This window comes from Triturus cristatus, chromosome 4_1 (assembly GCF_964204655.1).
Source record: "Triturus cristatus chromosome 4_1, aTriCri1.1, whole genome shotgun sequence".
In the NCBI taxonomy this organism is placed as follows: Eukaryota; Metazoa; Chordata; class Amphibia; order Caudata; family Salamandridae; genus Triturus; species Triturus cristatus.
Window position 1 is genome coordinate 732,760,014 of NC_140585.1, and position 24,706 is coordinate 732,784,719.

Sequence of the window (24,706 nt, forward strand, 5' to 3'; positions counted from 1 at the left end):
CCATGCTAGAGGAAAAACCGCATCTGGATGCGGCAAAAAAGCAAGCAAGAACAAAATGCTATTTTAAGTAACAGATGAATAAAAACGAGCGTACCATATGTTGGTAGCTGGTCTTGGGCCAGCCCTGCATCCACATTTTTCAAATGTCAATAGTACAATATAATCTAGGACTTTTTACTTTTGAAAAGTAAACTTTTCGTGGGATTACTCTACAGAATAATTGTGTCTATATGCGTACACTCGGGTTCAAAGGAAAAAACATCGACTGAACATTAAGGTTATCGAATCCAAGAAATAGTGGTGCTATTGACACACAATATTTTGAGCAAACCGTGGGTTGTACTCGCAAGGGCTGTGCTTTGTACACAGCTTACTGACAATGCCTCAATCAGTTCTACATCCATATGGTCAAGCCCCTGCGCATATTACTAATCACCCCCATGAGCACACAGTGTGCACCAGATAAATAGTCTAGGATCCCTAAAACAAGTGTTGTGTAATGTAATTTCGAAAGAGCCCCTCCAACCCGAGATACCTTTATTTTAGCAGCATCGTCCCCTACAAGGTAGAATGGTGGCCTTTCAGTGCCTTGAATAACTAGGTGCTTATGCAGAGTTCAAATCCTACATACGTCGTGGTATAATGTATACAGCCTGCAGTACAACTGGCAATCTAGATTTTGATTGAACAACCAACTGTTCACTAATCTGCTGAGCAATAAATAAAGTTACTCGAGTGAAACTCGATACAGAACGGCTCTAAAAATACCTTAGCAATGACACCTGGACTATCCTTTCATATGCTGTCCAGCTCCCTTCCCCAAGACCTCAATAACATTACAAAGGCACTTTAAATGCAATTAAGTGCAGGCACTGGACCCACCACAGTGTTTTCTGGCAATGAACATGTTTCCCTTTTAAATGCGGGATTAACCCGAGGCAAGAGCAAAACTGTCGGTCAGAAAAAAGTCACCACAGTCACGGCGCCCACTCAAAGCACTTTAAATCCTCTTTTTATGAGGTTTTGGAAACACCGAATCACAGCTGTGACAAAGCACAGAAGTATAGCACTTATATAGATACAAAAAAGCAACAGTTTTAGCTTTGGAAACTCAAGCTTTCGTCTACAATTCATTCAGTGAATGTTCTAGATTACTTTTAGAACGATCAGTTGGTTGTGCATTCGAAAAAAAAAAAAAGCTTCAGTTATGTATGTCTCACATTTTTTACAAATTTTCAAAACCACGATGGTACTCGGTAAATTAGTAAGGTTATCAAGTAATTATATGACCTTCGATCAATACGATGCCTAATGGGGGGGGGGGGGGGGGTCACATGCACTATAGTTGGAGGCCTGCAAAGCCACTGTTTGCACTTCCAAAACGCGCTTACTATAAGTCTCGCCAGAGCAGCGCTAAAGCGCTGGCTCAGGCGAGACCTAAAAATGTATTAAACGCATTGGTCAAAATGCTTATCTTGCTGCGGCAAGTTTTATTTTTCTGGAACTTTGAAAATATGCACAATTTAGATTATAGAATATAACTTTAAGTATCGGTATCACAATAAAACGAACTGCACTATTGCACATCAACAGGTACTAAATACGCGTATGGGAAGGCACCTACACATGCTAGAAGAGAGTTGGGAGAGCCCTTGCGAATGACGGAGCACCGGTTTCAATCTGACACTATATAGTGTATTACCACAAAGGGCGCAATACGGCGTTGTACACTCACCTGCCGAAGTGGCAGCTGGCCAAGGTGGGAAGAAGCAGTAGGAAAAGCAGGACAGCAGACCTCCTAAAGTTAGACTTTATAATTACGGTAGGCAGGTGTGGCGTAAAAGAGGTAGAGTGCTGGGTTAGTATGAAGGAGGCGCACGACCTGTGACGATTTATAGAGCCCGGGTGGCTCCCGGCGGCGGTCTGTTGTTTTACAAGTTGCTGTCACAGCCGTATTAGAACTAGGTCGGCTGCCAGTCATCAGCGACCTCCCCGTTTACGACGATTAAAAGTATCGTTGAGGTACTTGTGTCCCAGTTCACTGGCTCGCTCAATGGGGTTAGCAAAGGCACCAAGTGAAACTCCAGAGAACCAATTCATTGACAAAACGGGGAGGCAGTCTGTTGCAAAAAGCTAATTTTGTTCCGGTCACGTGAACTCTCCGGGCATCACAACCAATGAACAACTGCGTTTGATGTTTAAACTTTAGTCTTTAAACGAACAAGCGTTTATCCAACCAATCATAAGCATCCAAAGCCCGATAGCCAATGAGCTCCGTGAATGCCCCATCCAATTAAGGGCAACACCATTTTTTCACCATTTTTAAAATACGTTTCACACTCATACCTGGTAGTGTGTGTGTTAGCATCTAAGTGTTACGCATGGCTGATTGTTCATTGTAGTAAAGGTGTATCCGGGAAAGGACTAATAACGGGGTTCGTTTTAAATGAATGTCTACATTAATTTTACTCAAGTGGTGAGAAAACTTGTTACTTGCGAGAGCCACCGGAGCCCGACTGACAACGTGTGTGCGGTTGGTTATAGGAGCATCGCCGACAGGAGAGCCACTATCCTTTCGGTAATTCCAGGACTCCACTCGAAAGTGTTTTCTACGAACGAGTGTGATTAACGCGTAGGCATTCATGGTTCTTTCTGTTTTAGCGCTATCTAGTGTAGTTGCATGGATGTTGGCTTTGGTTTTGAATACTTGAATGCTGGAATATGTATGCAGTTAAATACCTCTTTTTGATCGGTTACGTATCTTTGTGTTTTTCAAAAGCACGGTGTCGCATGCCGAGTTATGGATACTGAACTACAAACGCCCAGGGTAGAAACAAAAACCACTGTCCTAGTTCTCCATGTTCAACGCCTTTAACTGCTGATTTTCAAGTTCCTTATTGTGATCGTGTGTTATGCGGGCTACAATGAGAACGTTTTGCTGGAAAGGATGGTAGTGTACTAACATAGCCTTCGATTTTGCATCTCGACCTAATACGGCGATTATGTAATTTGTATGTTTCTGTCTGTTTACTTTCAAAACGATAAACTTGTATAACAAAGTGCCATCTGAAACCATTAGACCTGAACAACAAGTTGTAGGATGGAACTGCATTTTACAGTGTTAGTTGATTAGATGTCTGAAAGGATATATTGCTTTCAACTGGATTGTGACTACGATGATGGAATCAGCAGTGGCAAAGACAGTTTAATTTACTTTTCTGTGGTGTAAGCAGACACAAATCTCTTTGCACGTTTACCTGTACTACCTCGAAAGATGCACACCAATTTGACCCCTTGAAACACCTTGATAGAAAAATAAGTCTTATGAATGTAATAATTTTTACCAAAACGGTGTGGCAGTTTGTTGGCATCTATGTAACAAGCTGGAAAGAGGTGTTTAAATGTGAGTGGTGTGGAAGTTGGCAATAGTAGACTATTGGATACCAGGGAGAGCTAGCTACCTATGGCCGTGAATCAAACACAAGCAGGCTCGCGTAGAGGGATTGGGCACACAAAAAAGAAAGAAGGAATTTATTCATCAGACTTGTAGAGCGCATGGCTACCCAACCAAGGTATTTCCCAGCACTATGTCATGGTGTAGGTAAAACCTGTGGGCTATTCCGGAAATAAGGAGGTAAAACAACCAAGTTGTGAGCCTCTTGGGGAAGATTAAATACGAGCTACAGGTTCTCAGATTGGGAGAAGTGTTCCACAGCTTTGGCCCTAGGAAATAGAAGGCTCATCCTTCTTGCCCAGATCTCCCAACTCTGGGAAAGGCTGCAAAAACCAGGTTGCTCGACCCCAAGGATGGGGAAGCCCGCATTTGGTGATTTACTTTCCTTCTGCCTGGAGTTGTGGGGGGAGAGGAGCACGGGACTATCTGTCCCAGCCCTTTTTGTGGCTGTTGCCGCCGCCACCACCGTCACGCAGTCAGCGCCCAGAGGCGCTTAAAAAGGAGAGTGGGCTCCCGCAGCGCGGGACGTGTGCGGGCGTGCCCAGGGACAAGGGCGGGTTAGTCTGTGCCTGTCAGCGACCGGAGGAGGCTGGGCTGGGCCAGACATCCTGGCCATTTGACGCCGAAACTCGCAAAGTTTGTTTCAACGTCTTGAAACACTCGCTGCACAGGGAGGTGCTCAGGGGGTATGCTTGGTGGGTAAAATGGATTCCTTTCTGACCAAAGCTGCGCATGCAATTACGAAGGAAATAGCCCTGACTGAGCAGAGGTTATCCATAGAGGCTAGTAAATGTCGCCAAATTATTAACGAAGAGGTTGAACAAGGGAACCCCGCGGCCAATATGGCTCCACTAGAATGCTCAGCAGTTCCAACAACCTCTGCACCCCCAAGCGAGATACTCATTTCTGGCAAGTCAGCTGTGTGTTCTAAAATCGATGAAACACCAGAGGGAATTGAAGTGGCCCCGGACTTACCACCACCAAAGAGAAAACAAACCGTCTATAATAAGCCTATAAGGAAGTCCCCACGGCTACAAACGCAGACTCAGTTATTTTCACAATCTGATCTGGGCCAAGGGCAGTTATCGGACTCCTTACTTATAAAGCTGGAAGTAATGATAAAGACACTCTTAGTAGCTACAACACAAAAAAACCATAATGTAGAGGAACTGGTGCATAATTTGATTACCAATTGTAATAAATGCTCTACGTCCTTTGTGCCAAACCTATTAGGGGCAGGGGGTGGAACTGTACTGCAAAATAAGACACAAACTCAAACCCAACCTCACCCACTCGGTCGAAGCTTAGGTGCCTCTATTGCTTCAGGAAGTTATGGTATATCCAGTGGACCAAGTTAAACATACCTGAGGCAATAGGACTCGTAGCCCAAAACGCCGAGCCAGCTCAGAACGGAGGACCCTGGGATTATTATAGGGTACCCTCAACCACATACAGTAAGTCTAATCATGGTATACCTAAAGTCGCGAACCGAAGTGTCCTTGACTTACCTCCTGCATCTGCACAGTTAGTAGCAGTCTTACTAGAGGTCCCCCCTCTCCCCCAAGAGACTAGGGAATCCACCCAGGACTTAATTCATAAAGTGACCCACTGGTGCACCAAAAATGTAACACGTGGCCAGTATATATCATCTGACATTATAATGGCCAGAAGAGTGGGGTGGATAGGCCAACAAACTAAAAAGATCGGTGTAGGAGATTGCATAGTCGTTAATTTTAAGGACCCAAAGAAAGCAAAGACCTTGATAGACAGTGCAAACCAGAATAACTTATATTCTCAAATAAGTGTAGTTCCATTACAATATTTCTACCCCTAACACAGCGTGGATGTTTTATTCCAGGGCAAATACCACGAAAGTCAGGGAACCCGGCGGTTATAACTAAGATAGGAAATAACTTGCCAATGTATAATAGATTTCAAGCTTTGGCAGATTGCCAAAACTTGGATGAAAATGACTGACTAGAGCAAGGTGATAAATTTGAACAGGGTTCCTCCCCATTTAGCAGGACCCCAAACACACAAACAGTGCTTGAGGTTCATGCTGAAATAACCACAGCAGTCCCAGAATCACGTCAGATCCAAAATACCATGGGGGCCAAGTATGGGTAAGCTCTTTCATGGAACATAGTGGGTATAAGGGCTAAAAGAGGGAATTTATGCTGGGAAAATTTTCTAGCATCACATCATATCATCGCCCTCCAGGAAACTTGGTAAGTAAACGATTGTTTTCATTTAGACGGTTTCACCTCTTTTCATAAATGTGCCACTGCATCAAACATGGGCAGAGCGAGAGGAGGTTTATTGTTAATGTTTTCATTGAAACTGTCTTGTAAGACCTGTTTGGTTGATTGGAATTCACAGAAAGTTTTGGCAGTGGAACTGTCTTTTAAGGATCGGCCCACTCTGTTTGTGATAAACTTTTATAATTCTTTGACCAGAGGGAATGAGCTGGAACATTTGCAAGATTTAAAAAACTTCCTGGAATACTATGAGGAGACTAAGTCAGCTTATTTTGAAATAATAATTTTTGGGGATTTTAATATTCACCATTGTCATTTACACTGTTTTTCAAACCAGGATCAGGGGATTTCTAATTCTTCATTAGACCATTTTGAGCATACATCTTTAGGCAATTTCCTTGAGAGTATTTTAGCAAATCAAAACTTATGTTGTCTCTCACAGTCTGATAATATGGCCCCAGTACCTACTTATGTAGGAAATGGTAGAGCTAGCACTATTGATTACATTTTAATGTCTGCTCCATTAGTCGCTCTTACTGAGGATTTATTAGTCACTTGGTCAAGATTTAGTGACCATAACCCACTGACCGTTGATATATTTCTTTCTACCATTAAAGTGGGAGAATCTGCTACCTGTTTGACAAACACGAACATCGGTACTAAAGATCAGGCTCGCAGACTAAAGTGGGCAAGGATAGCTCCAGAATTTTTTTGTAACCAGCTTATACACAGTGTGTGCCACTGAAATTGAGTTTTGTTTAGACCCTGACACACAGGATAGTTCTATTTTAAAAGCCTTCGAGAAGTTAATAAAACAGATTCAATTAGACCTCACAATCGCGGGTGGGCCTAGATGTCCGAAGGCTGTAGGATGGTTTAATGGAGTATGTTCAGCAAAACATACAGACATTATATTAGCCCTAAAAAAGATCCCCAGAGATAAAATGGAAATTAGGGACAAAAGGAAAGCTTATCAAATAGCAGTTGATAACAGGAAGAAGGAGCTAAAAGAACAAGCCTGGGATGCTTTACAACAAGCTAGCATATTGAAAGATAGTGCAAACTTCTGGTCTGTAGTTAATAGCCCCTTTCTCTCTGATACTCCCAATTCTAATACTGACTGTCTAGTCCCAGCAGACAAATGGGTATCTCATTTCGGAAATATCTTTAGCGATGCAAATCGAACAGTTACAGAGGACCTAAGGGAAGTTGGGCAACCTAGTACATTACTTCATGTCAGAGCGGAGGAGGTTTATGATGCTACTGTAACTACAGCTGGCGGAAAGGCCCCCGGCCCCGATGGGGTACCGGCCGATGTATACAAAGCTGATCCAAATGTATGGGCAAGCATTTTAACTAATGTTTTTATTGCCGGGTGCTCACAGGGATATGCAATATCCTGGGGGAAAGCAGTCATCGTTACTATTTTTAACAAGCATTGGCATAGCCAATAGGTCTCGCTTTCGGAACCTTATAAGTATTTAGTTATGCAGCACAAAATCCTTGGTGCAACAACATCAACTGTTGCATGGCTAAACACTTATAAGGTCCCAAAAGCGAGACCTATTGGCTATGCCAATGCTTGTTTCCAGTTGTCTCAACATGACTTTGCAACACGTGTAAAGATAAAAAGGCCTCGCTTACTTTTCTTTAATGATTGCAGCTCTTATCCAAAAGCAGACGTCAGATGTTGTAAATCTCTATCTATCTCTCTCTCTCTCTCTCTCTCTCTCTCTCTGTCTCTTGGTGTCACATAATAGATACAGGGACGACTGCACAATGCAAGGTGCAGCCATTCTTCACACAGTAGATTCTTAATGATCCTGCCTACAGCGCGTCTCTAGTGCCAGCAGGATATTTTTAGCTCATGCAGCACAAGGGAAATTCGAAGACAAGAATAATGGATACGTTTTCCTCAAATAGGTACAGAATGCAACCTATTAGCTGAGTGCTCCCACTATAACCTTGCTTGGCACTGGTGCCTTCCTTGGTTTTGCACAACTGTTGATTTACCTCGTCACGTGAGACAAAGAGGGCCACTGTTAAATGCATGCAATAAAATGTATTTGTTTTTAAATGTACAATTCGCAGTCTAAAGTTAAGGAAACGTTCAGTCTGCGGCAACACGAGCCTTCCTTTTAATGTGCATCTGGTGCTGGAGCGTGGACAGAGAGCTGTTAATGAGCACGCTAAATAGGGTTTGGTGGCATATTTAGACGGCGCGCATTTCTAGTTGACTTTGACTGGACGAGATGGAGTAACTGTTGTGCCAGGCAAGTCTTAATTGCCCAGACCAGGACACGTTTACGGTTTACCTGATTAAATAGAAAGTGGAAGCAGAGTGGATGCTTGAGATTCTGTTTAGCGTCTTCGCTCTTATGTAAGACTGGAAGGTTCTGAGTTGGCGGGAGGAGACTGGGAGGTATTAAGAGCACATTAGGGCAGATTCCGTGGAGCTCACGATGATATAAAATTCAGCACCGTAACAAGGGGGCAATGTATCATAAAGTAGGTAAGGGAAATAAGCTCAACTGCCCTTCGACTATATTTTGTAGAAAGACGTCCATAATTGAGGCGCACAGGGCCCCCACTCACCGAGACCTCCGTTCAGCTGCACCTGGGATTTAAGTGGGCCGGGTCCTGCCGGTGCGGAGCACCTGCAGTTCTAAAAATATGGTGCTGAGACGGGTCCATATCGGGCTCTCCATTTTTGCCCTCACTCTCGGTGAAAAAAATAAATCTTAACTCTGCAGCAGTGCCACCCTTCATTGCCTTTGATGTCACTTCAAAGAGGCTCGTTAAGTTCTTTCACAGTCTCACCATGTCAGAACCGAAGCATTCTCAATATGCTATACAGAAGCCATATTTGTTGCTTATTTATCTTACGCAACTAACAACCATTGACAAAGCCAATGGTCCTGGCTAAGTGTTAAGTTACTTACGTAAAATATATACATGGATGCAATGACAGAAGCAGCCAAATACCAATCAGACGGCACACGATGCTAAGCACAGATTTCCAGTTTACGTGTTTTAAGCCACGCCCTTATTACATCGACCACGCCCCTACAGTTTTCCATCACACTTAAAGCCCTGCCTGCTACACTAACTTATAAGTAGGTTCCTGAGAGGGATTGGCATTTGAGCTGGCCCTTACGGTACATGTGAAGTTTACGTGTTTTAAGCCACGCCCTTATTACATCGACCACGCCCCTACAGTTTTCCATCACACTTAAAGCCCTGCCTGCTACACTAACTTATAAGTAGGTTCCTGAGAGGGATTGGCATTTGAGCTGGCCCTTACGGTACATGTGAAGAGCCGCGCCTGCGCAGATTTTTGAAACTTGGGTGTTGTCACTGAAGCGAGCAGCAATATTTTCAGGGAAAGGAGTTAAACCAGGAATATTTAAAATAAAATAGCCCTCGAATTGGTCTACTTTGAGTCAAGTACCGTTGCTGCGGTCATTGTTGACAGGGGTGTTGTAGTGGATATTTCCCCACTGGGCGACAGGGTACAGAGCTGCACTCAGAGCTGGGTGAGCTGCCGGACATGTAAGCAATCCCCCTTTGCCCGGTTTTAGGCGTGGCCTCCTCCAGCGTGAAGCTGCTTTGAACGTTTTTGGCTGATTTTGCTTGGCGTTCGTTGCTTGATCTATCAAAAAAAGCTTCAACAGTACAGAACAGACGTAGGAAGATTGTAACTAAAATGTGAAGCGACAGAGAAAAATCATCGTAACAAATACAGAGCTCGATGCTTAAAGGGACAATACACTTGGGATTCCTAAATTATTAAAAGACAATCTGTAGAAGTAGTTGCCTTTGTTCCCTAGCTGTCTACGACAAATACATCACAAATGTAATGAATTTCCCCCAAAGGCTTTCATTGACAAAGCTTGTTCCATGTTTGAACCCCTGTGAGGAGATCTTTCCTGAGTGCAATATGCTGGGCATTTCTCTCCCTCCACCCAGCCATCCACCACAAACACTCTCAGCATCAGCTATGCAATAACCTAACAACTGATGCCCTTGCTCCTCCTCATCACCTCCCTTAGAGTCATTATTCTTGGATCTCTGTAAGGCCAATCGCCAAGTCCCAGTCATTAGTGCTGAGATGGATCCCACCACAACAGAGGGAAACAAGCATTCGGCCGCGCGGCCGAAAACGAAAGTAATAGCGATCGCGATCAAAGCAAGTGATCGCGATCGCTTGGACGGGAGCGCTGTGTGGCAAGCACGCGAGTGGTGCGCGCGCAGCAGTGATTGGCGGCTGCGCGCGTGCACGTTCACGTGCACTGTAGCTTTAGGCCACGGCAGCACTTTGAAAATGCCCAGTTATAAAATGTCTCTTCGAGCCTTTGGCTCACGAGACCTAAAAAGGGCAATAGGGATGAGCCCATGTGTTATAGGCCAATCTCACTTTTAGATTCTGCTGCCAAAATCATGGGAAAAGTCGTATTAAATCATCTAACGACATGGCTGGATGACCGAAATGTCATATCAGACTTTCAATATGCCTTTAGGCCTGGTAAAGGGACCCTGGACCAATGTTTAAATTTACACTTAGTGGTAGGTAAGTATACCATTGCCAAAAAAGGAACAATCCACTTGGCTTTTATGGATTTGACGCAAGCTTTTGACTGTGTTAACAGATCAAATTTGTGGTCTATCCTAAGTGACATGGGTCTCGAACCACAGCTGGTGGACTTTTTATATGCCAGCCATCCACAAGCACAACATTGCGGCTGTTAGATATAATAACAATGGGGACCTGGCATCGACCTGGGATGTGAAAAGAGGGGTATGCCAAGGTTGTATCCTGGCCCCCCTCTCATTCTCATTTTACATAAATAATCTGGGAGACTCCTTAATAGCCAGCTGTAAAGACATCCCTAGATCCAGCGATAAGATGATTCCCGCATTATTATATGCGGATGATAGTTATTTTAGCAAGAACGGCAATGGGCCTCTAATCACTTTTAAATGCTTTTTATAGTTTTTATGGATTCCTTAGATTTATCAATAAATCTTACAAAATTGCATACTATGTCCATCGGCCCCGAAAAGTGCCAAAAAAAGACAATTCTTTTGCAAAGGGACAGAGCTTACAAAGGTCCCAACTTTCCCTTACCTTGGGGTACTTTTTGACAAAAGTGCATCATGGTGCCCACAAATTATACAAAAAAAGAATATCCTTTAAAGGGCCACAGGGGCTACATTGAAGTTTGCAAAAAAATTGGAAACTAAACCCTTTGCGGCCCTGTTGAAGATATACAAGGAAAAATGCATCCCGATGGCAACCTATGGCAGCGACATCTGGGGATACAAAGAAGGGAAGGGTATTCAACAGGAGGAAAATAAATTTTTATGTAAGGTTTTGGCAGTCCCGCACTCCATTGTCACATTCACAATACATGAAGAGTTAGGGATGGGATATATAGCAGATCAGATTGCCGTGGCTCCTTTGATGCGTTGGCTGAGAATTTGGGGAAGTCCCACTACAAATTTAAACCAAATAATAATTACTGATTGCCTAGCATTAGATAGAGCCAAATACATTCCCTGGCTTAGGTATTTAAAGGAATTGACAGCTTGGGTAGGGTGTCCTGACTTATTTTTAAGCCCCAAACCCATGGGCAAACCTACAATAGACAAAAACTGAAGTCTAATATTTTTTTAAGTGCCAGGGACTAAGGGAAGAAGAGGAGCTGCAGAAACCATCTGTAAGACGTTACATCACATTATCCATAAATAATCAAGTCCAACCTAACTTAAGCATCGGCAAACCTTTCCATCGTTTTCTTTTAACAAGATTTCGTCTGCATATGGCCCATTGGCTTCTATCTGTACCTAAAGGTTTCCATAAATCTGGCACTCTAAAACCGTGCCAGTGTGACAATTTTTCTGAGCAGGACATTCCTTCATTTTGTCTTCTTTTGTGACTATTATGTCCACCTACGTAAAAAAATTATATTACCACTGCTCAGAGAGCGTCACTTTGTGCAAGTTAAGCCGGCCTTACTGTACCTTCAGATGCTAGCATCCCCTGTGGTTTGTTTTGGGGTGGCAAGTTAACTGGAGCCACTAGGCGTAAGAAAAAAATGGTCTTTTAATTGTCATTATGGTTCTTAACATGTTTTTATTCGGAAGCCCATTATGTTTCAAATTTGGGGATCGACCTAACATATGAGTTTGCCCTATTGCACTTAGCACTTTATGTAATGTTTTTGTACTGTATGTGGAGCAGGACCTGGTATTCTGTATGGTCTTTTTTTTTTTATCGGAGAAACCGAGAGAGACCCCTTGTCTTTTGAAGGGAATGGGGTACAGCTTACACCTGACAAAGCACAATCCCTATACTCTGACACAATGGTATCACACTTAAGACTCTAACACTCATTAATATAAAAAGACATTAAATGTTCATGGCATTTATTAAAAAAGTATACATGTAATTCATAAAATCAATGCTACCATTACATATGCTTAAAAACACAAGACATAACAAATACAAATTGTCATATGATCCACAAAACTGTTATGAGCCCGCATAACAGAAAAAGATTATGAAGACAATACACTTTGTCATTAATTACGCATCCTAACGGGGCATGTAACCGCTGTGGTTGGTGATATATATACACTCTTATATCTACTCGCAGTCAACCACAGTTCTCCCTTGGATTGCGTTATTTTAGATGCGTCGACTCATTTCGATGGTTCCTCTTGTTATTCCATCTTTATCAAGACTTGTAATAGGCTTTGGGTCCTCCTCTATTTTACAGGGACCTACATCAAAGAAATAAATGCTATTTAATTCATTTTTGTAATATCTGTTTGCTGGGAGCTTTTATTGTTATATCTAATTAACTCTCTTTAAGGAGAAATATTACAGGTACTCCTCTACACTTGTATTGATTATTTGTAATCATCAAAAGTGAGGTTGCGGTTCACGTTGTTACATTCTAATGTTCCGATTTAAGTTTTCACTTCAAGGTCCACTTATTGGTACGTTGCAGATTGTAGCTATTTAAATGCTGCAACATGAGTGATAGTACTATCATAACTTAATTAAAACATGCAAGCACTTATTCGCGCTACATTAGAAGAACTCGATATGACTCTCTACTTACTGACTGCGTTTTGTTTAAATTTGTCCTGATGCTGGTACTTATTTTCGAAGCCGTGGGTACATGGCATATCCCCTTCAATACTTCTCACCTATAATTTATAAAGAGAGAAATGATAATATATATGCTCTTATGAGCATTACTCGCATTCTACTCGTATTTTAAGGGATGGGGAACTCTTGCCGATGTTTATAAATGTTCGGACCAGCTAATACTATAAGTGAGCGAAATGATCTCACCTTTTAATGGAGTCGTCAATTTCAACCCGGGTGACGGAGGTCCAAGTTACTCCTCCTATATTCTCGTCACCTATTACATGAAGTCAAAAAGTCAAAGCACTCGTATTAGCGCTACTATAATAGTTACTCCTAACTGTAAGGCGATCTCTAAGTCACCATTTTCGTTTAGCCCAAAGTATAAACTAACTCTGCAATCTCACCTTGGGGCCTCAAACCGTCGGCTTCGTACGTGGAAGTGTTACTCAATTCGCTTCCCTGATTCTTTGTGAAAGGTCTCTGTTTATTTGTGCGTTCAGACCCTGATCCTGATTGGTTAAACTAGTCACATGGTCCGTATCACATGTGTTGTTGGTGTTTACCACGGAGTTTTTTTTAACAAAAAACAAGGGAAACTTTATCCATCGGTTAATTCAGAGTCTAACTGTTTTATATATTTATTACTCAATCAGCTTATGAGAAGCTGTAGTGTGTATTAGACTATTTAAATTATGTCCTTATATAACGAAACGAGAAGATTATTACCTTACCATTAAGCATAACATTGACATACAGTAAGACAACCTTGTGCATTCATGTTTCACATACTTATGCGTCGATAGTTTGTTACAAATATCACCAGATGACATCACCTCCTTATCTTCGTATTCTATGCCCACATTTCATGTACATTTGGTCTTCGTGTATTTACACACCCCTATCGAATATACATTTTAGTTATTCACAGATCGACATAATCACTTGAGTATAAAAGCATTGATATCAATCAACCCTTACATATAGATCTTATTTTACATGATATGTTTTATCTGATCATGTTCACCATGTTACAGTGATGGTCTAGATTCATATAAATACAATACCCTCAAGCATCATTTAGAGATATAACTGAGATGATATAAATATTCCTTTTGGTATGAGATTATTATTATTAATCTAATCCCATTGATGCCCGCCATGAGATACTCCAAAATAAAGGAACTTTAGATAATATTACAGTAAGGGTTATAATAGTCTCTTTGTAGAAATAACACCAAAACATATATAATCTCAGCTATAATCTCATAATATATTCGGTCATTACAGAGAAAGAAATTACTGTTCATTGGGTCTACCAATTCTATTACGAACTGATGATACTCATCCAGTCCTCTTTGGTATTCAGACCTCTCTCCACAGTATTGAAAAAACATATAAACCATTGTTCCCGCTTTTTTCTCTTACTGTCCACGTCACCTCCTCTTCTGTTAACCGTCACTTTCTCCAGAATAAACCACCGGATTGAATCCCAACTGTGGTTTGCTTCAAGGAAGTGCTCTGTCAGAGGGGCATTGATCTTTTTAGTTCTAATCGCGGATTTATGCTCCAATAGGCTGTATGGTCATCAGGAAAATTATGACTGTGGTTTACTCTGTCTGGAGTATATCCTTCTAGCACCTCGCACTTTACACAAGTTTTGCACTTTAAGATGGATTATAGGGAAAGTAATCAAAGTTTTGTATTTTAATGTTTGCCAATTTGCACTTTGAATTTTATCTAAAAGTTTTTAATGTGTTCCTTTCCTGAGGCCCAATACGAGTCATAAATAGGGATTATCCTAATATATGAGCATGCCCGATCGCACTTTACATAATGATTCTGTACTGTAGTTTTCAGTCTGTATGGATTTTTATGAGTTGGTTACTCAGCTAATATCAGGAAGACTTTTTTATTAATGAAATGTAGTATTGTATGTTTTGTTTACTTTTATGACATTTAAGTTGTCGAATAAAGTTTTCCTGACTGAGTGGTGTGGAAGTTGGCAATAGTTGACTATTGGATACCAGGGAGAGCTAGCTACCTATGGCCGTAAATCAAACACAAGCAGGCACGTATAGAGGGATTGGGGCACACAAAAAAGAAAGTAGGAATTTATTCATCAGACATGTAGGGCGCATGGCTACCCAACCAAGGGTTTCCCAGCAGTATGTCATGGTGTAGGTAAAACCTGTGTGCTATTCCGGAAATAAGGAGGTAAAACAACCAAGTTGTTGAGCCTCTTGGTGAAGATTAAATACGAGCTACAGGTTCTTAGATTGGGTGAAAAGTTCCACAGCTTTGGCCCTAGGAAATAGAAGGCTCATCCTTCTTGCCTAGATCTCCCAACTCTAGGGACGGCTGCAAAATCCAGGTTGCTCGACCCCCCCCCCCCCCCCCCCCCCCCCCCCCCCCCCCAAGGATGGGTTGGATGTGTTGGGTAGCACCAATGACCTTAAGTAGGAGGTACCAGAGTTTGATAGACATTTGTGCACTACCTGGAGTTGCCTAAGAGGTACTCTGGGACACTTGGGTAAAGAATGTTTCCGAAATCAAGCCTTGAGATCACCAAGGCTTGGATGACTGTTCGCTGATGACATTCTAAAAATGTTCTCATCCATCTCAAACTGAACTGCGGCTGCGAAGTGAGCTAAAGAACGACGATGGATTCAACACAGATCTGTGACTGGGGGTGAGTGTCTGAAAAGTTTCAGCTCTCCGTCCATCATCTCCTTGTGTTTGCTTTGTTCTCCCTAAGTTGGCAGGCTATGCCCAGACGTGGGTCCCTTGCTTACTTTGCCACTGGAATCAAGCAAGCCTGGCTGATGTTGGTGTTACCCCGAAACCCTTGTCTTAGAATGCTTGTTCCTGTCCAGGGAAGACCTGACTTGGCAGTTCGGGCTGGACTGTTCCCATGAGGCACAGGAACAAGACTGATTTGCATATAGCTGGGTCTGAACTGGGGTGGCGAAGTGAGCTAAAGAACGATGGATTCAACCCAGATCTGTGACTGGGGGTGATTGTCTGAAAATTTTCAGCGCTTTGTCTATCACCTCCTTGTGTTTATCTCAAACTGCCAAAGCAGGTGGTAGACACTTTGGTGATTTGGTTCATGGAAAGATAATTGTCCAGCCAGACTCCCAGGTTCTTAACTATTGGAGCCGGGATTGGTAAAGTGCCCATTGCCTCTGGCCACAGCTGTGAGCCCCATAAATGGGGATTATTGCCTAGCAATAGTATCTTAGTCTTTTCCTCATTTAACTTCAGCGAGTTTGTGTAAATTCCGGTCCAGACTTGTTTGAGGCAACGATTCAGTGCCTCTACGCTGTTTTTCTCCTGGGATGATAGGGAGATAAGGATCTGAGTATCATTGGTGTAAGACAGGAGGATGAGGCCATGTGTTTCTAGAATGTTCGCAAGTGGCCTTACGTACAAGTTGAATAGTGTTGGGCTAAGAGTGGAGCTCTGCGGGACCCTAATAGCCAATAATGTGACTTAGAGCAATGCTGCTGGGTGTGAACTTGGAGGACCTTATCTTGGTTGAATGAGCTCAGCCGAGACGGGGCCATGTCCTGCACCCCAAAACTTTGGAGAGGTGTATTATGGTTCACCGTATCAAGCGCTACACTGAGGTCCAGCAGGATCAGTGCAGCGGTGCCCCTACAGTCAAGTTGTTGCCTTAGATATTCAGTTATGGTAAGTAAGTCAGACGCTGTACTATGGCAAGCTTGAAAGGCCGATTGTGAGGGGCGGAGCAGGCCATTGAGTTCTATGTACATCTTGAGTTGCTTGTGTCACATGTTTTTCTAGGGCTTTAGACAGGGTGGGCAGGAGGGAAATTGGTCTGTAGTTGGCCCAGATGGATGAGTTCAGATTTTGTTTTTTTGAGTAAGGGTTGGACTGTTGTGTGTTTGAATGTCATTGGGCTGATTTCCACTGAAAGTGAGGCTTTAAGAAGCTGTGTGAGCAGATCCATCGCTGATGACTCAAATTTGCCAAACACTGGGGGAGGGCAGGGGTCAAGTGGGTAGCCCGACTTAATGGAGGAGAGGAGGGATTTGGGAGTTGGAGGGTCCAGGGCCTGGAATGAGCTCAGTAAGTAGGTCCTAGTCTGAGGGCTCTGTTGCGCGTTGTTTTCTGCTGTGAGAGGGATCGTGCCGGAGCTGTCTGTCAGATTGTGGTCAGACGTAGAGGAGAAAGTAGCTTGAGTATCTTCAACTTATTATTATTTTTTTTAAAGGAAGATTCTAGTTCGTCACAATGGAGTTGTGAGAGGGATGACTGGGGCTGTATTTGTAAGATCAGAGATGTTTTTATGACTTGGAACAGCGTTTTTGAGCAATTATGGGCCGTGCTAATTTTCTCAGAGAAATAAGAAGCTGTAGTAGTGTGGCAGCTTTTATGGTGGTCTTTTTGGGCCAACTTCTAGTTTGATCTATCAGCTGCGTTGTACGATTTTCTCCACGCTCTTTCAAGGGATTTACAAATCTTTTTGCTGTTTAGTGTATCATTGGACCAGGGAGCTGGTGAGAGGGCTCTGTGATGCATTTTGGTTGTTATCGGAATAAGGTAATCCAGTGCGGGACCAATCCACCCATCAATAATGTTCGCGTCAGAACAGATGGAATTGTGAAGCTTGGTGCGCTTTGACTCAAGGGTGGACTTCAAGTCGGAAACATTGAGCTTCAACCAGTTGCTGTCAAAGGAGGCGGACTGGGCTGTCTCTGGCCGAAAAGTGCCTGAGGTCATAAGGGAAAAGGGAACTGTGTAGTGGTCCGACCAGGCTAGCGGGAACGGCCTGGTCGACTTGCAGGTTCTTCTCATTTGAAATGATGGGATCGAGCAGATGGGAAACCTCATAAGTATGGCCATTGTTGATCAGTTGGATATCCAGGGCCGTGAGGTCCTCCATAAGAGACGAGGCAATCTTGCATGCCTGATCATCAAAATGGATATTTAAATCTCTGATAATTATAAAGCTGGCATCCTTTACTGTGTATGAGACTAGGGCCTCTGTTAATGAGTAACTCCAAGTTCCTGCTGGGCCAGGGGGGCGGTAAATTAGCGCTCCTGAAATGATGGTGTTAGAAAGAGATGAACAAAACAGTAGTGCTTCACATTCTGTGATAGAAAGTTTGTCTATTTTACCAACATATTGCACTTTAAAAATGAGTGCAATGCCCCTCCTTTTCGTGTTGACCCAATCGACCATGCTCATTCAATATTCAGAGGGCAGAGTGGCTCCAATATCTGGTGCTGAGGTCTCATTTAACCATGTTTCTGTCAGGAAAACTTCATCAATTCTCTAAATAGAACACGGCCTGGATGAAGTCTGATTGATGTGTGCCTAAAGAGCGACAATTAAGTTTAAAAGACTGGATGGGTAGAATTGTAATTATGTCTCTATAGATATACGTTTTTTGCCCAATTTATATTTGGATCTGTGGGCGGCAAAACTAAATTGGAGCTCAAGGAAAGATTGACATCCATTCTGAATCAAGCCTTGGCCCCTTATTTGAGAAGAATAAATCATACAATTTTATATCACTAAAACACATTAATGCTGCACTGATCCCCTGCAGCGCAGCCAAATGCATCCCAAGACGATTTATTTGAGTAAAATAACCAAATTGTGAGCACACCATGTACGTCATTGGCCTTCCTGTAACTGGGAATAAAGTTACCACAGCCTACTGTCACATTTTGTATCTGCAATAAAATTTACAGTCCTTTTTATGTGACTCAGTTGCCCCAAATACTTGTTATACCTAATGGTCCAAAAGTGACTGGCAAGCAAAATGAGACCAGTCGGCAAACACTGAAAATAATGCACAGTTATGTTAAAGAAAGTGAATGATTTTTTTCCTACCGAGCATGAAGTATTTGAACCAATAAAGCTTGTAAGAATCACTTCAAAATGGTGACATACTGAAATGTATTGATAATTCCTTTGTTTATGCTCAGTGTGAATAATTGAGCTAAACGTATTTAAATGTAGACTCTGGGCCGAAGATCATTATCGTGAACAAGGCTGTGTGCCGAAATGCGTAGATAGCCTCAGTCATTACATATTATGGCTAGTTCGAACGCTGGTGTGCCTTCCTCTTAATTTTTTGAGAGATAATTTGAATGTTGAAACGCGCAGGTGGACGCGTACCACGAGCCCACCAGGTGATCTGGTGCATGCTGCCACTGTGGCTGTAGAGAGAGAGAGAGAGAGAGAGAAAAGAAAAATATATATATATATATCTCGCCACAAAATCGTGTTGATAGTTCTTTCAGAACAAACACACCCTGACCCAAGTTCTATTTCAAGCGTGCCTTAATAGTGTCAGGACAGTTCTCTACACTTTTCAGAGCGCGAGGCTTCTTGTTCACGAGTAATTAACACTGCATTTCCTGTTGCCTATATACAGAATCTTGTGATTGTGAAGAACAAATGTAATGAAAAACAGCCTTGTACCAGGGTCCAAACTTGTGAACCTTTCTTGATACAATAGATATTGTATACTCGTAAATTAATTCAATTAAAAAAAGGCAGCAAAATCTAATATTGATATCATATCTGATTAGCTACTTTAACAAAATTCGAGTCATGGCTAGATGACAATATTAATAAAGTTTTTAAAAAACATTTGCCTAAAACATTGCCAAACTTTAAAAAAACGTCCTGCCTCTCCTTCCATTTGGCATTCAAAACCAGCCTATTAAGCTAAACTTGTGAGTTGGGTGGATCCCTTGATTTTGGTTGGCTAGTTATAACTGATCGAGCGAATAAAAGTAGCTATATACCTCCAGGCACGCATATTTCTTATCCTAATCTCCATTTGTCTAGTACTTCCTAGCAGTATAGCTTTAGAATCTGGTACTACCCGAACTCCTAAAACCATCCAAACAGTTTTCAGTACTCCTTGCCAGTATCCCGCCAGCCTTGGACAGCTCCAGTTCATGTGCTCCCATGTGTTCTCTGAATCGCATCTAGGGTAGTTTTTTGCAGTGTTCACATTCCACTCATGCAGTTTCACAGGGGTGTAGTACACTAGCTAACCTGAGTACATTTTGTATAAGCTTAAAATTCGCTTCTCTAAGCAACTGAGCAATAAAATGCAAAATTCTAACCATTCTATCTCCGCCAAATACATTCCAACCTCCTTTCTCCACTTCCCTTGAGCAATATGAAACATTTCACCATCCTTTCTATGGCTCGTATGCAGCCATTTTACCTACTGCCTAAGCTTTTTCTTTGTGCTATTGTAATCCTATATTACCTTAATTCCCTCCTTTTATTCCTCAACCTGAAGTGGGGGGAATTTAAGCACAATTTGTATTTGGAAATACCCCAGAGCGTTAAAGACCTGTCCCGAGGGAGGACTTGGCTGCACTACCTCCCTTGAAACAATTTCATTGTTGGTATTTAGCCAATCGCCAATTTTTCCACACTTGGCTGTTTAGTATTTTCTTGCAGTTTGCTGTAGCTCGGAGAGGGGGGAGGGGGCAGGAAGAGGGGGGTAAGAATTTTGAGGGGAAGAGCTGCATGAATCTATGGAATGTTGACCTAATTCTAAATTTGTTTTTGCTTGTGCTTAAATGACGCTGGCTTTCTATCTAATCAACTTGGGATTTCTCTGATAGAACTTGATGAAGCTTGAATATGGTGGAGCTTCATTCAAATTATTTTCCATATAAAAGATGTCTACCGCTGAAGCCTTTGATATATTATGTATCCTAGTATGCATCACTAGATAAGCTGTCAGATAATATGCTTTCCAGTATGGAAGTGCTGTCCCTCGCTCTTCCCAATGGAGAGTCAATTTTAATAAAATTATTCACAGTTTGGCTTTATTCCTAATCAACTCTGAAATATTTGCATTCATTTTAGTAGAAAAGGCATTCTTTTGATAAACTGGTCTAGCCGTGAAAAGAAAGTTTAATATGAGCAAAATATGCATCTTAATCATAGCCATAGGTAGCTCCTGTCATTTATATAATTGCGCTCCAATCTTGCTGAGCAGGGGGATAAAGTCAATTCATAGAGATGTTCAAGATTTTTCGTCATCCAAATGCCCAAATACCTAATAGGTCTTTTCGTGTGTGTACCTTCTGGAGGACTACTGGCAAGCTTTTAACCTCCACCTAAAAAGCAGCAGCTCTTTTTTTGCAGTACTAATATTTTAGCCAGCTACAGCCGTAACATTTCCTAAAAGCGCAAACGTTTCCTAAATCACTATTAGACCCGGTTGAATATGTAAAACTAAATCATCCGCATATAATTTTAGTTTAGGAGTATCTCTTACAGGGGCACGAGCGATTAAAAACTCATTTGTCTTTTGCTTCATGTTGTCCTTGTTCTGATGTTTTTCTTATAGGTTTTTTCCAAAGATGGCTACTATGCACCAGGATGTTTTGAACATAGTCAAATTGTTCAGAAAACATTTGTCCTCTTTACCTGGCTGTGAGAGGGTCACTCTGTGTGGAGCTGATTGTATGCTCAGAATTTTGCAACTTTCAATGGCTGAAGTCCATAAACAGGTTAGTGCTCTCAGTTTAATATCTCTAGTGCTTTTTGAGCCTTATCAAAAATGGCTGGCCTATGAATGGAGGTAAACATGCTTTATAAATGTCAGTACTATTTGATTTTCATAATAGTAAAGCGTGCATACACAGCTTTTGTTGCAGGTTAGTTTGTTAAATTCTGTGAGCATGTTTTAATATACTTGTGTAATTTGTAGGTGTTTAATTGATTTATCTACTGACTGTTGCAGAGTACCAGATTTAAATCATTAATGGTCATTGGAAGTGCTGTATGTTAAGTTTGAGCACAAAGGAGTTGCTATCAGCAATTGCTAATAAACCTTGCTGACACCTGGTCCCATATGCTATTAATTAGTCAGTGGTACGTCTGGTGTCTCCTGCCTCCCACTGCCTGCCGGGTTGGATATTTTAAAAACATGTTTATTTTAATGAAGCGGAAGCTAATGTTGAAAAGTACTTAGTAATGGGAATTTCAATACAGTACTTTACTCTGCACCCATCAATTTCTTCATTCACCTTCTCACAACAATACCCCATCAATTTAAAAACGAAGTTTTTCAATTGAGTGTTTCACACAATTAATTATACAGCCAAAATTAGTTATTTTGTATGCATGTCATATTGAGACACTAGCTATGAATGCCAAAGTATGAGACATCTGACAGTGTGAAGGAAATTCAGATTGAATGGTTGTGAGTGTGACTCCGAATGTCATTGGAATGGGTGTGTACATTGGATGTCTATGAGAAGAGTGTAGATTAGCGGGGGAGATGTGCCTTGGTTCTTCTGATGAGGCACCTTCGATTTCTGCAACCTGAGTGGGTCAGTGGATACATTTTGTTTTAGAAATTGGTTGTGAAGGAAGACCAAGAAACCTTTAGTAGCGATGCCACTGCCTTGATAAGTAAATGGGTACATTAGTTAAACTGCGTTAGGATGAGAAAAGTATTGTAGCTTGGACGGCTGCATGCCCGTTCTCAACGTGAATTGGGTGGGCAAACTCTGATTTATCTTTCTAGCAATTGGTTAAAGTGTGTATTATTGCATTCTGGCTGTAGGACAGTACTGTTAAAACCATCTTCATCTTTGTCTCACGCTCTCGAGTTTGTTTCCCCCTGATGTGGTGTATTCTCAGCAGACAACTATCACCATGCTATAATAGTGTTATTGGGGTCCATATTGTAAGGCTATAACCATCCTCCTGGTCTATTAAGCTGTTTTGATCTGGCTAATCCCAAACTTATTGCCACTGCTAATTTGAGCTAGACTGTTTTACCTCATTGTCACCTCCTAAATAAAGCAATGTTGTTGTTGGACTTCAGTACAGCGACCATTAGTTGTTGCAGCTGAGCCCTGAGGAATGATCTCTTGAGGTCCTCTAACTTGAAGCGTGTAGTGCTGCGTTTTGGTACATGTGCTAGCTAGCAAGGGACACGTACTCTAATATTTAATACCTTTCTGAAATCTGTCTGCGGTATAGTGAATGATAGGCTGTGACTGATTGTGTGAGTAAAAGGAGACATGATCATGATATGGACACATTCATGCAATGACGTTGGACTAATGAATGGAGGGCAAATAACGAATTCTTGTAGTTTCCCTCCAGTACACACTATTCAGAATATTCTTGCACTAAAAGCAGGCCATGAAGGTACAAATTTGACAATGTAATGAACGAATTGACCCTGTGAAAATGTTACATGCATTTCTATAGCAGTCATCTGCCTTTGATCTTCTCTTAGCTCTTGAGCACGGTCTCAGCGCACATGGAGACACTTGTTCTGGAGTATCTGTGCTATCTTGATTGGTTGGCACGTCTTGATGTTTAGAACATGCTATTGCGTGTGCATATGAAGGTACTGGAATGGAATAAGCATTTTTTTTGTATGTCAGTTTATGCTTTGGTGGGGTTTGGTGGTTTAAGGCATGATCAGATAGTCTAACGGGTGAGAGGACGCAGTGTGAAAAAAGCTGCTTTAATGAGACTGGTGCATATAACAAGTAAACAACCTTGAAGATGGTTTAGAGACTACATATATAAAGCTTCACTTAAAATTAATTTATACCAAACAGATCTCCTCGCACCTCTCTCAAACAACTAAACATTGCTTTGCTCCCTTGAATGCAACTCTCAAACTCCCATCCTCACCAAAGAATCCTGCATAATTCAGCCCCATGGCCAACACCTCTTAACCTAAATTCTGCTCAACCACCTTGAAACTCCCCACCCCTGTCCCGCCCTTGGTCTGATCAGCAGTAATGCCAAACAGTGTATGTTGTATAACTTCAAAAACCCATCACCCAGGAAAAACTCACCGCTTTTCTGTTTACAACCCACCTAGTACCAAACCTGCTCACCGTACAATTTATCCAACGTATCTCTCAAATTCATCTAATACAACTCAATTTCAATAAATTACAAATTAACTTTGTCATCCCTAAAGAATTGATACTCCTCGGACCATATTTCAGCATGTCTGGCTCTTGCTGTATTCTTCTCCTCAGAAAAATGCCTAATTTCATTCTTCAGAGTATGCCTCTCCCTTTCAATCACAGCTGGTTTGAATCCCTCACCATACCCACCTTGGTATCAACTCTGTTCAGAACATGACAGCCTGGCCCAGTGCCTCTTTAATTCACTTATGTCCCTGTTAATTTTCTTAAGTGTTAACCCCTTCAAAAAAATGAATGACCAAAACATCTGGGTTGCCTCTACCCATAAACAGATATGCCGAAGTTGGTAACAATTGGCTCCATAGCATCCCCCTTCACTCCACCACTTTATCTGTAAGTAAATCCAGCGGGGTGGCTGTGCTCAGACTGCCTTTCTGCCCTCTAAACAAATGAATGTCAGCAGATCCACCCCAAAAGTACATCACTGGCAGTTTCAGGAAAGAAAACCTCCTAAAAATAACCAGCAACAAAAAGCAAGAGAACAATGTTATGCAGTGTCAAGCAACCGTCCGTGTTTTGCTTGTCGTGTATAACATTCGACTGGAAGAATCTCTCTCAAATTCACAATCGGGCAGCCCCCCAAAAAAGACATTGGTCTGCAAAATCTGAAAACTGGATACAACAGATCCATCCTTTTATTCAAACTCTAATCCCTCATCCCAAGCAAACATCAAGTACAGGATGCGTTTTCAACTGCACTGCTGTACCCCGTTCACTTTCATTTTTCAATCTGTGTAACCAAATCTCCAATACCCTCTATAGAATGCTCAAATTAAATGATAATGTCACTAATGGGCATGCCAAGACAATGGACTAAACTTGAAGCATTAAAAAGGGCCAGAGTATTAT

The 24,706-nt window shown here is 41.9% G+C and overlaps 2 protein-coding genes across 4 annotated transcripts in view; one reads left to right on the forward strand and one right to left on the reverse strand.

Moving 5' to 3' along the window:
• NUP37 (nucleoporin 37) overlaps positions 1–2,132 on the reverse strand; it is a 125,703-nt gene extending 123,571 nt beyond the window's left edge. Inside the window, exon 1 of the mRNA XM_085653227.1 lies at positions 1,736–2,132. The gene's annotated coding sequence lies outside the window, so the exon portion shown is untranslated. The remainder of the gene's footprint in view (positions 1–1,735) is intronic.
• Positions 2,133–2,325: 193 nt separating this feature from the next.
• PARPBP (PARP1 binding protein) overlaps positions 2,326–24,706 on the forward strand; it is a 226,949-nt gene continuing 204,568 nt past the window's right edge. The window contains exons 1-2 of one of the 3 annotated variants that reach the window (XM_085653228.1): positions 2,326–2,632; positions 21,238–21,400. In XM_085653228.1, the coding sequence (XP_085509354.1) occupies positions 21,251–21,400 (150 nt within the window). In that variant the 5' untranslated portion in view covers positions 2,326–2,632; positions 21,238–21,250. Of the gene's footprint in view, positions 2,633–4,130; positions 4,150–21,237; positions 21,401–24,706 lie in introns of those variants that run through there. The other 2 variants (XM_085653230.1, XM_085653229.1) reach the window with 2 other exon arrangements.